Source organism: Taudactylus pleione, unplaced genomic scaffold (assembly GCF_031769625.1).
Source record: "Taudactylus pleione unplaced genomic scaffold, aTauple2 ptg000173l, whole genome shotgun sequence".
Classification (NCBI taxonomy): domain Eukaryota; kingdom Metazoa; phylum Chordata; class Amphibia; order Anura; family Myobatrachidae; genus Taudactylus; species Taudactylus pleione.
The window spans coordinates 248,438-262,796 of NW_028284575.1; the positions used below are offsets into that span (position 1 = coordinate 248,438).

General features: G+C 44.3%; 1 protein-coding gene across 1 annotated transcript in view; it reads right to left on the minus strand.

The window, feature by feature from the left end:
• Nucleotides 1-14,359, minus strand: part of LOC148521165 (E3 ubiquitin-protein ligase DTX3L-like) — an 83,281-nt gene that overhangs the window by 34,170 nt on the left and 34,752 nt on the right. Inside the window, exons 3-4 of the mRNA XM_088475474.1 lie at nt 8,140-9,606; nt 5,243-5,460 (exon numbers count right to left, since the gene is read on the minus strand). Coding sequence (XP_088331600.1) covers nt 5,243-5,460; nt 8,140-9,606 — 1,685 coding nt within the window. The remainder of the gene's footprint in view (nt 1-5,242; nt 5,461-8,139; nt 9,607-14,359) is intronic.

The window sequence follows — 14,359 nt, forward strand, 5'->3', positions numbered from 1 at the left end:
TCCCCTGCTCTGTGTATAATACATCCCCTGCTCTGTGTATAATACATCCTCTGATCTGTGTATAATACATCACCTGCTCTGTGTACAATATATCCCCTGCTCTGTGTATAATATATCCTCTGATCTGTGTATAATACACATACATCCACTGCTCTGTGTATAATATATCCTCTGATCTGTGTATAATACACATACATTCCCTGGTCTGTGTATAATACATCCCCTGCTCTGTGTATAATACATCCTCTGATCTGTGTATAATACATCCCCTGCTCTGTGTATAATACATCCTCTGATCTGTGTATAATATATCCTCTGATCTGTGCATAATACACATACATCCCTGCTCTGTGTATAATACATCCCCTGCTCTGTGTATAATATATCCTCTGATCTGTGTATAATACACATACATCCCCTGCTCTGTGTATAATACATCCTCTGATCTCTGCATAATACATCCTCTGATCTGTGTATAATACATCCCCTGCTCTGTGTATAATACATCCCCTGCTCTGTGCATAATACACATACATCCCCTGCTCTGTGTATAATACATCCTCTGATCTGTGTATAATATATCCTCTGATCTGTGTATAATACATCCCCTGCTCTGTGTATAATACATCCTCTGATCTGTGTATAATATATCCTCTGATCTGTGTATAATACATCCCCTGCTCTGTGTATAATAAATCCTCTGATCTGTGCATAATACACATACATCCCTTGCTCTGTGTATAATACATCCTCTGATCTGTGTATAATATATCCTCTGATCTGTGTACAATACATCCCCTGCTCTGTGTATAATACATCCTCTGATCTGTGTATAATACATCCCCTGATCTGTGTATAATACATCCCCTGCTCTGTGTATAATACATCCCCTGCTCTGTGTATAATACATCCCCTGCTCTGTGTATAATACATTCTCTGATCTGGGTATAATACATCAGCTGCTCTGTGTATAATACATCCTCTGATTTGTGTATAATACATCCCCTGCTCTGTGTATAATACATCCTCTGATCTGTGTATAATACACATACATCCCCTGCACTGTGTATAATACATCCTCTGATCTCTGCATAATACATCCTCTGATCTGTGTATAATACATCCCCTGCTCTGTGTATAATACATCCCCTGCTCTGTGCATAATACACATACATCCTCTGATCTGTGTATAATATATCCTCTGCTCTGTGGATAATACATCCTCTGATCTGTGTATAATACATCCCCTGCTCTGTGTATAATACATCCTCTGATCTCTGCATAATACATCCTCTGATCTGTGTATAATACATCCCCTGCTCTGTGTATAATAAATCCTCTGATCTGTGCATAATACATCCTCTGATCTGTGTATAATATATCCTCTGATCTGTGTATAATATATCCTCTGATCTGTGTATAATACATCCTCTGATCTGTGTATAATACATCCCCTGCTCTGTGTATAATATATCCTCTGATCTCTGCATAATACATCCTCTGATCTGTGTATAATATATCCTCTGATCTGTGTATAATACATCCTCTGATCTGTGTATAATACATCCCCTGCTCTGTGTATAATATATCCTCTGATCTCTGCATAATACACATACATCCCCTGCTCTGTGTATAATACATCCTCTGATCTGTGTATAATACATCCTCTGATCTGTGTATAATACATCCCCTGCTCTGTGTACAATATATCCCCTGCTCTGTGTATAATACATCACCTGCTCTGTGTATAATACATCCTCTGATCTGTGTATAATACATCCCCTGCTCTGTGTATAATACATCCTCTGATCTGTGTATAATACATCACCTGCTCTGTGTATAATACATCCTCTGATCTGTGTATAATACATCCCCTGCTCTGTGTATAATACATCCTCTGATCTGTGTATAATACATCCCCTGCTCTGTGTATAATATATCCTCTGATCTGTGTATAATACATCACCTGCTCTGTGTATAATACATCCTCTGATCTGTGTATAATACATCACCTGCTCTGTGTATAATACATCCTCTGATCTGTGTATAATACATCACCTGCTCTGTGTATAATACATCCTCTGATCTGTGTATAATACATCCCCTGCTCTGTGTATAATACATCCTCTGATCTGTGTATAATACATCCCCTGCTCTGTGTATAATATATCCTCTGATCTGTGTATAATACACATACATCCCCTGCTCTGTGTATAATATATCCTCTGATCTGTGTATAATACACATACATCCCCTGCTCTGTGTATAATACATCCCCTGCTCTGTGTATAATACATCCTCTGATCTGTGTATAATACATCCCCTGCTCTGTGTATAATACATCCCCTGCTCTGTGTATAATACATCCCCTGCTCTGTGCATAATACATCCTCTGATCTGTGTATAATATATCCTCTGATCTGTGCATAATACACATACATCCCCTGCTCTGTGTATAATATATCCTCTGATCTGTGTATAATACACATACATCCCCTGCTCTGTGTATAATACATCCCCTTATCTGTGTATAATACATCCCCTGCTTTGGGTATAATACATCCCCTGCTTTGGGTATAATACATCCCCTGCTTTGGGTATAATACATCCCCTGCTTTGTGTATAATATATCCCCTGCACTGTGTATAATACATCCCCTGCACTGTGTATAATACATCCTCTGATCTGTGTATAATACACATACATCCCCTGCTCTGTGTATAATACATTCTCTGATCTGTGTATAATACATCCCCTGCTCTGTGTATAATACAGCCCCTGCTCTGTGTATAATACATCCCCTGCTCTGTGTATAATACATCCCCTGCTCTGTGTATAATACATCCCCTGCACTGTGTATAATACATCCTCTGATCTGTGTATAATACACATACATCCCCTGCTCTGTGTATAATACATCCCCTGCTCTGTGCATAATACATTCTCTGATCTGTGTATAATACATCCCCTGCTCTGTGTATAATATATCCTCTGATCTGTGTATAATATATCCTCTGATCTGTGCATAATACACATACATCCCCTGCACTGTGTATAATACATCCTCTGATCTGTGCATAATACACATACATCCCCTGCTCTGTGTATAATACATCCTCTGATCTGTGTATAATACATCCCCTGCTCTGTGTATAATAAATCCCCTGATCTGTGCATAATACACATACATCCCCTGCTCTGTGTATAATATATCCTCTGATCTGTGTATACTACACATACATCCCCTGCTCTGTGTATAATACATCCTCTGATCTGTGTATAATACATCCTCTGATCTGTGTATAATATATCCTCTGATCTGTGTATAATATATCCTCTGATCTCTGCATAATACACATACATCCCCTGCACTGTGTATAATACATCCTCTGATCTCTGCATAATACATCCTCTGATCTGTGTATAATACATCCCCTGCTCTGTGCATAATACACATACATCCCCTGCTCTGTGTATAATACATCCTCTGATCTGTGTATAATACATCCTCTGATCTGTGTATAATACATCCTCTGATCTGTGTATAATATATCCTCTGATCTGTGTATAATACATCCCCTGCTCTGTGTATAATACATCCTCTGATCTCTGCATAATACACATACATCCCCTGCTCTGTGTATAATACATCCTCTGATCTGTGTATAATACACATACATCCCTTGCACTGTGTACAATATATCCTCTGATCTGTGTATAATACATCCCCTGCTCTGTGTACAATATATCCCCTGCTCTGTGTATAATACATCCCCTGCTCTGTGTATAATACATCACCTGCTCTGTGTATAATATATCCTCTGATCTGTGTATAATACATCCCCTGCTCTGTGTATAATACATCCTCTGATCTGTGTATAATACATCCCCTGCTCTGTGTATAATATATCCTCTGATCTGTGTATAATACACATACATCCCCTGCTCTGTGTATAATATATCCTCTGATCTGTGTATAATACACATACATCCCCTGCTCTGTGTATAATACATCCCCTGCTCTGTGTATAATACATCCTCTGATCTGTGTATAATACATCCCCTGCTCTGTGTATAATACATCCCCTGCTCTGTGTATAATACATCCCCTGCTCTGTGTATAATACATCCCCTGCTCTGTGTATAATACATCCCCTGCTCTGTGCATAATACATCCTCTGATCTGTGTATAATATATCCTCTGATCTGTGCATAATACACATACATCCCCTGCTCTGTGTATAATATATCCTCTGATCTGTGTATAATACACATACATCCCCTGCTCTGTGTATAATACATCCCCTGCTCTGTGTATAATACATCCTCTTATCTGTGTATAATACATCCCCTGCTTTGTGTATAATACATCCCCTGCTTTGGGTATAATACATCCCCTGCTTTGGGTATAATACATCCCCTGCTTTGGGTATAATATATCCCCTGCTTTGTGTATAATATATCCTCTGATCTGTGTATAATACACATACATCCCCTGCTCTGTGTATAATACATTCTCTGATCTGTGTATAATACATCCCCTGCTCTGTGTATAATACATCCCCTGCTCTGTGCATAATACACATACATCCCCTGCTCTGTGTATAATACATCCTCTGATCTGTGTATAATACATCCTCTGATCTGTGTATAATATATCCTCTGATCTGTGTATAATATATCCTCTGATCTCTGCATAATACACATACATCCCCTGCTCTGTGTATAATACATCCTCTGATCTGTGCATAATACACATATATCCCCGGCACTGTGTATAATACATCCCTTGCTCTGTGTATAATACATCCTCTGCTTTGTGTATAATACATCCCCTGCTTTGGGTATAATACATCCCCTGCTTTGTGTATAATATATCCCCTGCTTTGTGTATAATATATCCTCTGATCTGTGTATAATACACATACATCCCCTGCTCTGTGTATAATACATTCTCTGATCTGTGTATAATACATCCCCTGCTCTGTGTATAATACATCCCCTGCTCTGTGTATAATACATCCCCTGCTCTGTGTGTAATACATCCCCTGCACTGTGTATAATACATCCTCTGATCTGTGTATAATACACATACATCCCCTGCTCTGTGTATAATACATCCCCTGCTCTGTGTATAATACATCCCCTGCTCTGTGTATAATATATCCTCTGATCTGTGCATAATACACATACATCCTCTGCTCTGTATATAATACACTTATGGGTTATATTACTATCTTACCATGCTGGACCTCCATATTTGCTGGTTTTATGATGAATATCATTCCAGGTTACAGAATCTGAAGCGCCTGTGGTACGAGAATCTCCCACGGTAAAGATTAGTTTTTGATTAAAAGCTTTTTTCAGCAAGCGCAGAACCTCTCTGCCCTCTGGGTTATCTGGTAAATAGGCCGTACGATTAGTACCATAGAAATACTTTTCTGGGTGGGGATGGTTCTCCTGTATATAGGCAAAACAAGATGATAAACAGAACAATAGAATACATTCAATAATGACGGAATATACATCTTATCCTAATAAAAGTAACTTCCTTACATGGATTTTGTTTATTAGATCAATTATTTTCTGCTAAGTAAAAATATGTTTTTTTTTATTGTAACAAAAAAGTATCAATAAAACCACAAGAGGGTCCCAGAAGTTATATGGAAGAATTTTTTTTTTTTTAAATGTAAGAAGCCACAAGAATATTGACCACTGTACACCTCAAGGATCATTGGGTCTGATTCAGAGCCGGACGCTATTTGCACTCGCTCGTTCAGAAAAGGGGGCTGACTATTTAAATTGACCGTTCGCTCTTTGCGGTCTGTTGACGCCCTCATGTCTGAACGAGCGAACAAAACATGCGGTCGTAATTTTGAAAAAACGCCCCCTGGCCGCTCGCATCATACGTCATGTCCGCTATTTATGAGATTAATCGAGTACATCGAATGGCTTATGAACTGCTCTCTATTCTTGTGGTTGGTTTTTCCTACTGCAATCATGCGAGCAGTTCTAGCTAAAAGGCAACCAAGTGACGTGATCAATGACGCTGCTTTGTTAATTATGCACACCCATAAAACGCCCGTTTTGACCGTTTGGCACGCCTGCGTTCTGATCTCCACTCCCCGTTTTCAAGCACCTTCCCCTGATACCACCCACAAACGCCTCATCCTGTCACTCAAAATAGCAGGCATTCGCTATTTAGCGAGCACACGATTTTCGGCCGCACTGACTGGTTCGCACATGCGTATTACAATCCGTACGCATGCGCAGATGTGCGAACATCGCTCGGAACGAACGAGCGGCCGCTTACGAGCGGCTCTGAATGAAGCCCATTGTTAGGTCAGTAAAACCAGAGGCAGTGCGTCAGGCCACAAAAAACCCCAACGATCGTCTCAGGTCAAGAAAACCGACAGAGAAAGTGTCAAGTCCATGAAACGTGCAGGGAGAGCGTCAGGCCAGGAAACGTGCAGGGAGAGCGTCAGGCCGGGCTATGTGCAGGGAGAGCGTCAGGCCGGGCTATGTGCAGGGAGAGCGTCAGGCCGGGCAATGTGCAGGGAGAGCGTCAGGCCGGGCAATGTGCAGGGAGAGCGTCAGGCCGGGCAATGTGCAGGGAGAGCGTCAGGCCGGGCAATGTGCAGGGAGAGCGTCAGGCCGGGCAATGTGCAGGGAGAGCGTCAGGCCGGGCAATGTGCAGGGAGAGCGTCAGGCCGGGCAATGTGCAGGGAGAGCGTCAGGCCGGGCAATGTGCAGGGAGAGCGTCAGGCCGGGCAATGTGCAGGGAGAGCGTCAGGCCGGGCAATGTGCAGGGAGAGCGTCAGGCCGGGCAATGTGCAGGGAGAGCGTCAGGCCGGGCAATGTGCAGGGAGAGCGTCAGGCCGGGCAATGTGCAGGGAGAGCGTCAGGCCGGGCAATGTGCAGGGAGAGCGTCAGGCCGGGCAATGTGCAGGGAGAGCGTCAGGCCGGGAAATGTGCAGGGAGAGCGTCAGGCCGGGAAATGTGCAGGGAGAGCGTCAGGCCGGGAAATGTGCAGGGAGAGCGTCAGGCCGGGAAATGTGCAGGGAGAGCGTCAGGCCGGGAAATGTGCAGCGAGAGCGTCAGGCCGGGAAATGTGCAGGGAGAGCGTCAGGCCGGGAAATGTGCAGGGAGAGCGTCAGGCCGGGAAATGTGCAGAAAGTGCAGTGATCCGTGACTGCCAGCATCACTGCCAGAATTGCGCCCCAGAATGCGGTGCGAACAGCATAGTGGAGCGCATGCGGCGGGGTCAAAAGTGCGAGGAAAAGAACTTTGTTCCCCCCACCGGAGCACTCTGCAGAGACCAGCTGCAGCAGGGGGGACCCGCTGCCTATGTGGAGGGGGAGGGGTAATGCCATAGGGGTGAAATAATGAAAAAATACTCTGGTCACAGATGAGGAGGAGGGGGAGGGGAAAGAACATGGACGTTTTACACAGTGGGTGGTAGGGTTATAAAACAGTGTGGGGTGGGTACTTTTAATAAGATCTATGACAACTGGGGAGTCTATTACCAACAGGGGGTGAGAGGTAAGCTTACAATTGGGGCCTATGGACACGAGGGGGTGTGAGACACCCTCTAGTCAATTTAAAAAAAATATTATATATAAATATATATTTTTAAATACTTTCTAAACTTTATTAAATACAATAAAATTTATTTTTGACTCATTACACATGCTAATCTGTCCATTATTTGTACCGTACCTGTGACGCTGTAGACATTGTATTGTTTCTTTTTCGGAGACTTTGGGGGTTGTTTGGTTATTGACTTTTAAAATGAATAATAAATAACAGACGGGATTAAGAAAAAAAAAAATTTCAAAATTTCACCTCTGAAAATCATTGCGGAATTATGACTGCACTGCTCTGTAGGACGCGGCGCGGCCCTGTGTCTCGGCCATACATTAGCAGAAACGTCTCCACGCTGCGGATGCTGAGCGGTATTTGGGCTGTGCAGAGGCAGCTTTTCCCTTTGTATACTGTCTCCACTACTGTTTCAGCAACACTAACCCGAACCTCATGGTACCGTAAAAGGGCCAGTTTGTCTCCACTACCAGAGAATATATCATTATATCACTGCTTAGTACATCTAAGTACAATTGAGCTTTGCACCTATACACTCACCTTCTGAATGCCGTTTGGGATGTTGTAATGAATTTCTATAGTTCCACATCCCTGAAATCCCGGCAGAGACTCTCTATATGCTCTGTCTGTCATAGTTCCTTCAGGCTGGTTTCCGGTAACGGTCCCGTACGAGACACCACATACTGGGCAGACTGGCTTATGGGTCATGGCTGTCTTGAGACAATCAGGGCAAAATACATGCTTACATTTAGGCAGAGCTGTTTTGTCCTTCATCTGTTCCAGGCAAATAGGACATTTATTGTCCTGATCATCTGCGCCCTTATCCTTCAACTTCTGAGTGCCACCTCCAGAGGTTGAGGCTGTCTGGTGAGTGCCGCCTGCAGAGGCTGAGGCTGCCTGGTGAGTGCCATCTCCAGAGCCTGAGGCTGCCTGGGCTCCCTGCGGTTTGAAGAACTCACCGAGCTTCTCTGCAGCGAAGGCTACAAGGATAGGAGAACCGATCAGGACCACTGAACCCTTGGAATATTCTAGAAGAACATCTACGCCTCCTGCTTGCAGCTCTTTGTGACATGAACGAAGGATTCCTTCCTGAGGTTCTGTCCCAACGCTGATTGTCTTTTTCTCAATGTTAGTGAGAGTCTTCTGCAGAAGGTTGATGAAACTGTGACTGGCGTAAGGGCCGAGGTCAGGGGACCCATTTAAAGCTCTGAATGTGACGCCTACGCTTCTGCCTTTTGTCTTCTCTTCCATCTTCACGTTGTACTTCTGCTCAATGCCTTTAATTTCCTTGGGCTTTAGTTTCTGTAGGATATCCATGTGTTTCACTTCTATGAAGACCTCAGTCTCGTCTCTGGATGAGACGGTCACAGGCCTGCGAGGCTCGCCCTTTCCTAACAGCTCTACAGCCTTGGACAATTCGGATTCAGGTCCACGGAGAATTATTTTATCTCTCTCCACTATCAGTAATGTTTTTGTGCAATGCCCTTTGATATACTGTTTCAGGTCTTGTGACAGAGCCCTAACGCCGGATAAGGCCACTTCTTTCTGCGCCCAGTCGCTGGTAACTTTTTGGATCTTAGTGGTAAACATTTGCTTGGCATGATCAGTGGAGGAATCCGATCCCAGCGCACCGAATCTTATATATGCGCTTCCCTCTGATGTGTCTGCATTGGTGATGTACACTTTACATTGAGTCTCTATGTTTTTCACTTCCTCTGGGTAGATCTCCAGAAAATACTGATACAAAGCTACCGGTACACACAAACAGTCCGCCTGTCCCTCCGGGAGATTCTCCTCTCTCCTGGTTTCTGATGAATTCCTTCTCCTGATTCCTAATTGCTCCTCAAGATAGTTGTTCAGTTTCTGTATTTCACTAAAGGCTCCTATCACCTCAATGCCTTCATCGGTATCCTTCATTCTCAGATAAGGAAACATGTGATGTATTTCCTGTCTGCTCACCTTGCTGATCACGTCATTATTTAACTTTGCTGAGACATCCGAAAGGATCTAGAAAAAAAACAAAATCAAAGTGAGATAAAGGCGATGCTCCTGCCACGTATATTACTCTATGGATACGTATAGATAAATGTGTGGTATGCCCAGCCCTCACCACTGTGCCTTACGCTCTCCGCCAGTGGGTTATAAATCAGCTATTCCCGCTGACTCTTCAATGATTGCTGAAGCTGGACATGTGCTGAGACGGTGGAGACCAGGAGCATGCGGTGGGCTACGTAAACCAAGCTCCTTGTCGGGGAGCTGCACTCTGCTTGCATATCTAATCAATGTAAACTAAAGAAATGGTCATTTCATTATACTAGATCTCTTATGCGTCTCTAGATCCGGTAGGTGCAAGGTTATAATGCCAACATAATCATCACATATATTTACAACTTCCCATTAACAGTTTAACCTTAGACAGTATTGATACCAGTTCCAGTACACCAATAATATTAATAAAATAGAGCTATTCTCTGTAAATCATACAATATTTAGCACTTTACACATTGGTGCAAATACCTTTGCTGCGGTTACGCCAAACAGCCCCTCTTAGCGCACCAGATCCTGTGAGACTCTATTTGCTGAAATGCGAAGCAAGTATAAAAAAAAACGTACAGTGGTGCGGTGCACTGGTCACACAAATAAAATGTAACCTTTATTAAATTCGATTTAAAATGATAACAAACATAGCCCATGAATAGGTGAAATATTAAAATAGAAAACAAAAATAGTTTTTAAAATAAGGGACAGGGACTGTGTAAATAGACAATTAGGGAGGTTATGCACAATTATTCCCTAGATGTATCAGCATAAAAAAAAAGTGAATTATTTGTACCATTGATTTGGTCAGATCACATAATGTTACCTGCACAATCGGCAATTGTAACAGGATGATGTAAAGGTGCCCACACACATACCGACTTTTCATCCAATTTGGCCGATTTCGACGAATCGTGACGACAGATCATGTAAAAAATGGCCAAATCGTGAGTTTCTACACTAGATCACGATGCCGATGTTCGTCCCCGCTCGTCGTACATCGCATCTTCAGATCTGCCGTGCTGTAGGGCAGATTAGTCAATCTGGGATACAATGCACTGGCTGCAAGATAGATCTTAAGTCAGATTGGACATTTTTAACTCCAAATCGTGACCACGACTGCCGGGGGAGAGTTCAGGGGAAATCGTGTACATCGGCTGATTGGGAGCAAGTCGGTATGTGTGTGTGTGGGCAGCTTAACAGTTATACAGTGATTCAGGTTGTTCGCTGCGATTTATTTAATTCACTGAATCTTGTTCTAACAAACATCCTACTGGTTCTCTGGATAGCATTATATACACCATTAGTTGTTAGGTTTATACATGTATATGCCTCTACTCTGTCATTAACTGCAATAACTTTCTGTACTGTTTTTCCTATGCTGTTACTCAATAAACTTTTGTCATGTCATGTCTAAGTTGATTTAACACGTTTAAAAAACAAGAGATATGGTAAGAACTTACCTTTGTTATCTCTGTTTCTACGAAGTCCATAGGGTCCACAGGGTTGACCTTGGGGTATAGCTGGATCTGGATCCACGGGCACCAGGCAGTTAAAGCTTTCACTGCTCCCAGGATGCACTTGGGTCCGTCCTCCTCTACACCCCGCCCCCGAGCCACAGGCACCTCAGTTGGTAAGCAGCCAAGGCCGGAGGAGGAGACTAAACAGAGGGTGAAGGAAGATTGGAACACACAAGAAACCATACTCACAGAAATGGGAGACGGAAAAACGGTGACCAGCCACACAGCCCATTTGAAGCCAGGTGCGTCACAGCGGGAGCCCTGTGGACCCTATGGACTTCGTAGAAACAGAGATAACAAAGGTAAGTTCTTACCATATCTCTTGTTTTCTACTTCAGGGTCCATAGGGGGTCCACAGGGTTGACCTTGGGGATGTCCCAAAGCAGTTCAACTAAGGGCGGGGACGCTCCTGTGTAGAAAGGAGAATCCTGCGCCCAAAGGATGCATCCTGAGAGGCAAAGGTGTCAAACAGCGGAGGCACCACGTCTAGCAGCCCAAGAAGGACCCACGGACCGAGTGGAATGAGCCTTAACAGAGGCCCGAACAGGTAAGCGTTCCTGTATATAAGCCTCCCTAATAACAGAACAAAGCCAACGGGCTAAAGTTTGTTTGTTGGCAGGCCAACCCCTCTTGTGAAACCCAAAGAGGACAAACAAAGAATCGGACCTTCTAACAGAAGCAGTCCTGTCAACATAAATTCTGAGAGAACGGACAACGTCCAACGAAGCCTCACCAGCTGTAAGATCAGGAGACTGAAAAGCTGGCACCACAAGTTCCTGATTGATGTGGAACTTAGAAACTACCTGTGGCCGGAGGCAGACCACACGTGCTTAAAATGTTTGCCACGGCGCTGAAAGGGTTAACCCCCTGTGCTGCGGTGTCATATTTAAAGAGACAAAGGGCGCTTGGCGCCATGTTTAAATGTATTACCGGTGCTAGGCGCCGAGTGTTTAAATATAAAAACTTATTCAAGATGGTATGTGCAGCACTGAGCCAGGACATGTATTTAAAATGTATGATTTTAAATGTAAAATGGTTTTAATGCACTTCTTGAATATGCCTGTATAAGACATGACCAGCTTGTGACTTTAGGAAACCAGATGCTAATTGTGATTGCCTAGCAGGAGGTCTGATGAAAAGAAAGACCTGTTATGGTCAGTGAACTCTGGCTGGAAGCTTTCTGTGTGAAGGCAGTCAAATGGCCAAGTCTTCCTGTGATATGTCCCTGAGATTGTCTCTTGTGTGTTTGCACTTTTGGGGAGAAAAGTGTTTGATTAATTTATGATTTCCTGAATATTGCAGGAGACAAAAGCGAATATTATTGCTGGTTATCCTACATAGATATTTTGTCACTGTGTGATAAATGTATCAAAGGATGAAAGTAAATTACCAGTTCCTGTGGAATGTGAGTTGTAATTACCATACATTTGGGATAGATGGTCTGATTGGGTTACAAGACCAACTGTGGGTGGATTTCACCATGCTGTATTATGTGTTCTGACTATAAAAAGAGGGACTGTGAGCCCTGTATGTGGTACAACCCTGTAACTTCTTTGCGGAGAAGAGCTGCTGATAAGATTCCTGAATGTGGTACATCTTTGGAAATCCTTTGTGGAGAATTGCTGTTTGATTTCTGTGTCCCTTCAGGCGGAAGGGAGGGTCTTCTTTAAGACTTTGAGCAATAAACATCTTGCCTGAATTCAATTGTATCTCAATCCTGCGACCAACAGAATTGCGCAAAACGCTATTCCGTTCTCCTGCTGTTCTGGGTAAGAGCTCCGTGTCTCCAAGTTCAAGCCCTCTGCCAAGCTACCGTGCAGACCTGGTCCATTGCGAGGGATCAGGTGGGAACAGCTGACACCAAACAGGAGGTGTGTCCGCAGTTAATCAAACGCATACGCAGCAGAAGCGGTTCCAGGTTCCGAGGCAGGAGCCTGAGGGTAACTAAAAAGCGGTTCCAAACGCCGATGGTAGAGTTTGGTGGTGGCAGCTTCTTTAAACGCCCACGGCGCAGTGGGTGGAGTCCTTGACAGGCGGTCACTGACGGTGAGTGGGAGTCCAAAAGCGCTAACCTGTGACCAGGGCCGGCCTAGGCGAAAGGCGTCCGGTCACACTACCTTAGGCAAAAACTCAGGACGAGTGTGAAGCACTGCTCTGTCCTGGTGAAAAATTAAGAAGGGGGGACTACAGGAGAGTGCCCCCAACTCTGACACCCTCCTGACTGAAGCAATTGCCAGGAGAAAAACAGTCTTAAGTGTTTACCACTTGAGGTCAACTGACTCAAGAGGCTCAAAAGGAGGTCCCTGCAGGACCCGAAGTACCACCGCCAAATCCCACGGAGCCACTGGAGGCACAAAGGGAGGCTGGATTCGAAGAACACCTTTGAAAAAGGTTTGAACATCAGGCAATGTAGCGATCCTACGTTGGAACCACACAGACAGAGCAGATACATGAACCTTCAGACAAGCAAGACGTAAAACCAGGTCAAGACCTGACTGAAGAAATGTAAAAATCCTAGAAACCCTGAACACCTGAGGATCAAAGTTTAAGGAACTCACACCACTGAAAGTAAGTGTGCCACACTCTGTGGTAAATCTGTGCGGAGGCAGGTTTACGCGCCCTCAGCATGGTACTGATGACAGAGCCTGAAAATCCCAGGGACCTTAAGACGGCTGTCTCAAGAGCCACGCCGTCAAAGACAGCTGACTCAGATCCGGGTAAAGGAGGCTCCTGAGACAGCAGGTCCCGACGCTGAGGCAGAAGGTACAGAACGTCGATGGACAAGCTCCTGAGATCGGAGTACAAAGGACGTCTGGGCCACGCTGGAGCCACCAGCAGAAACGTGCCTCCGTCCTGTTTGATCTTTCTTAGTACCCGAGGCAGCAGGGAGATCGGAGGAAGCAGGTACGCCAGGCGAAATGACCATTTCACCGACATCGCATCCACCAGACTTGCACCTGTGTCCCTTGTCCTTGAGCCGTACACGGGCAACTTGTAGTTGTGACGGGATGCCATCAGGTCCAACTACGGCAGTCCCCATTTGTCCACGAGAACTTGAAACACCTCTGGGTGTAGCGACCATTCCCCTGGGTGCACGTCGTGACGGCTGAGGAAGTCCGCCTCCCAACTGAGGACTCCCGGGATGAAGACTGCCGAGATCGCAGGAAGGTGGCACTCCGCCCTAGCCAGGATGCGAGACACCT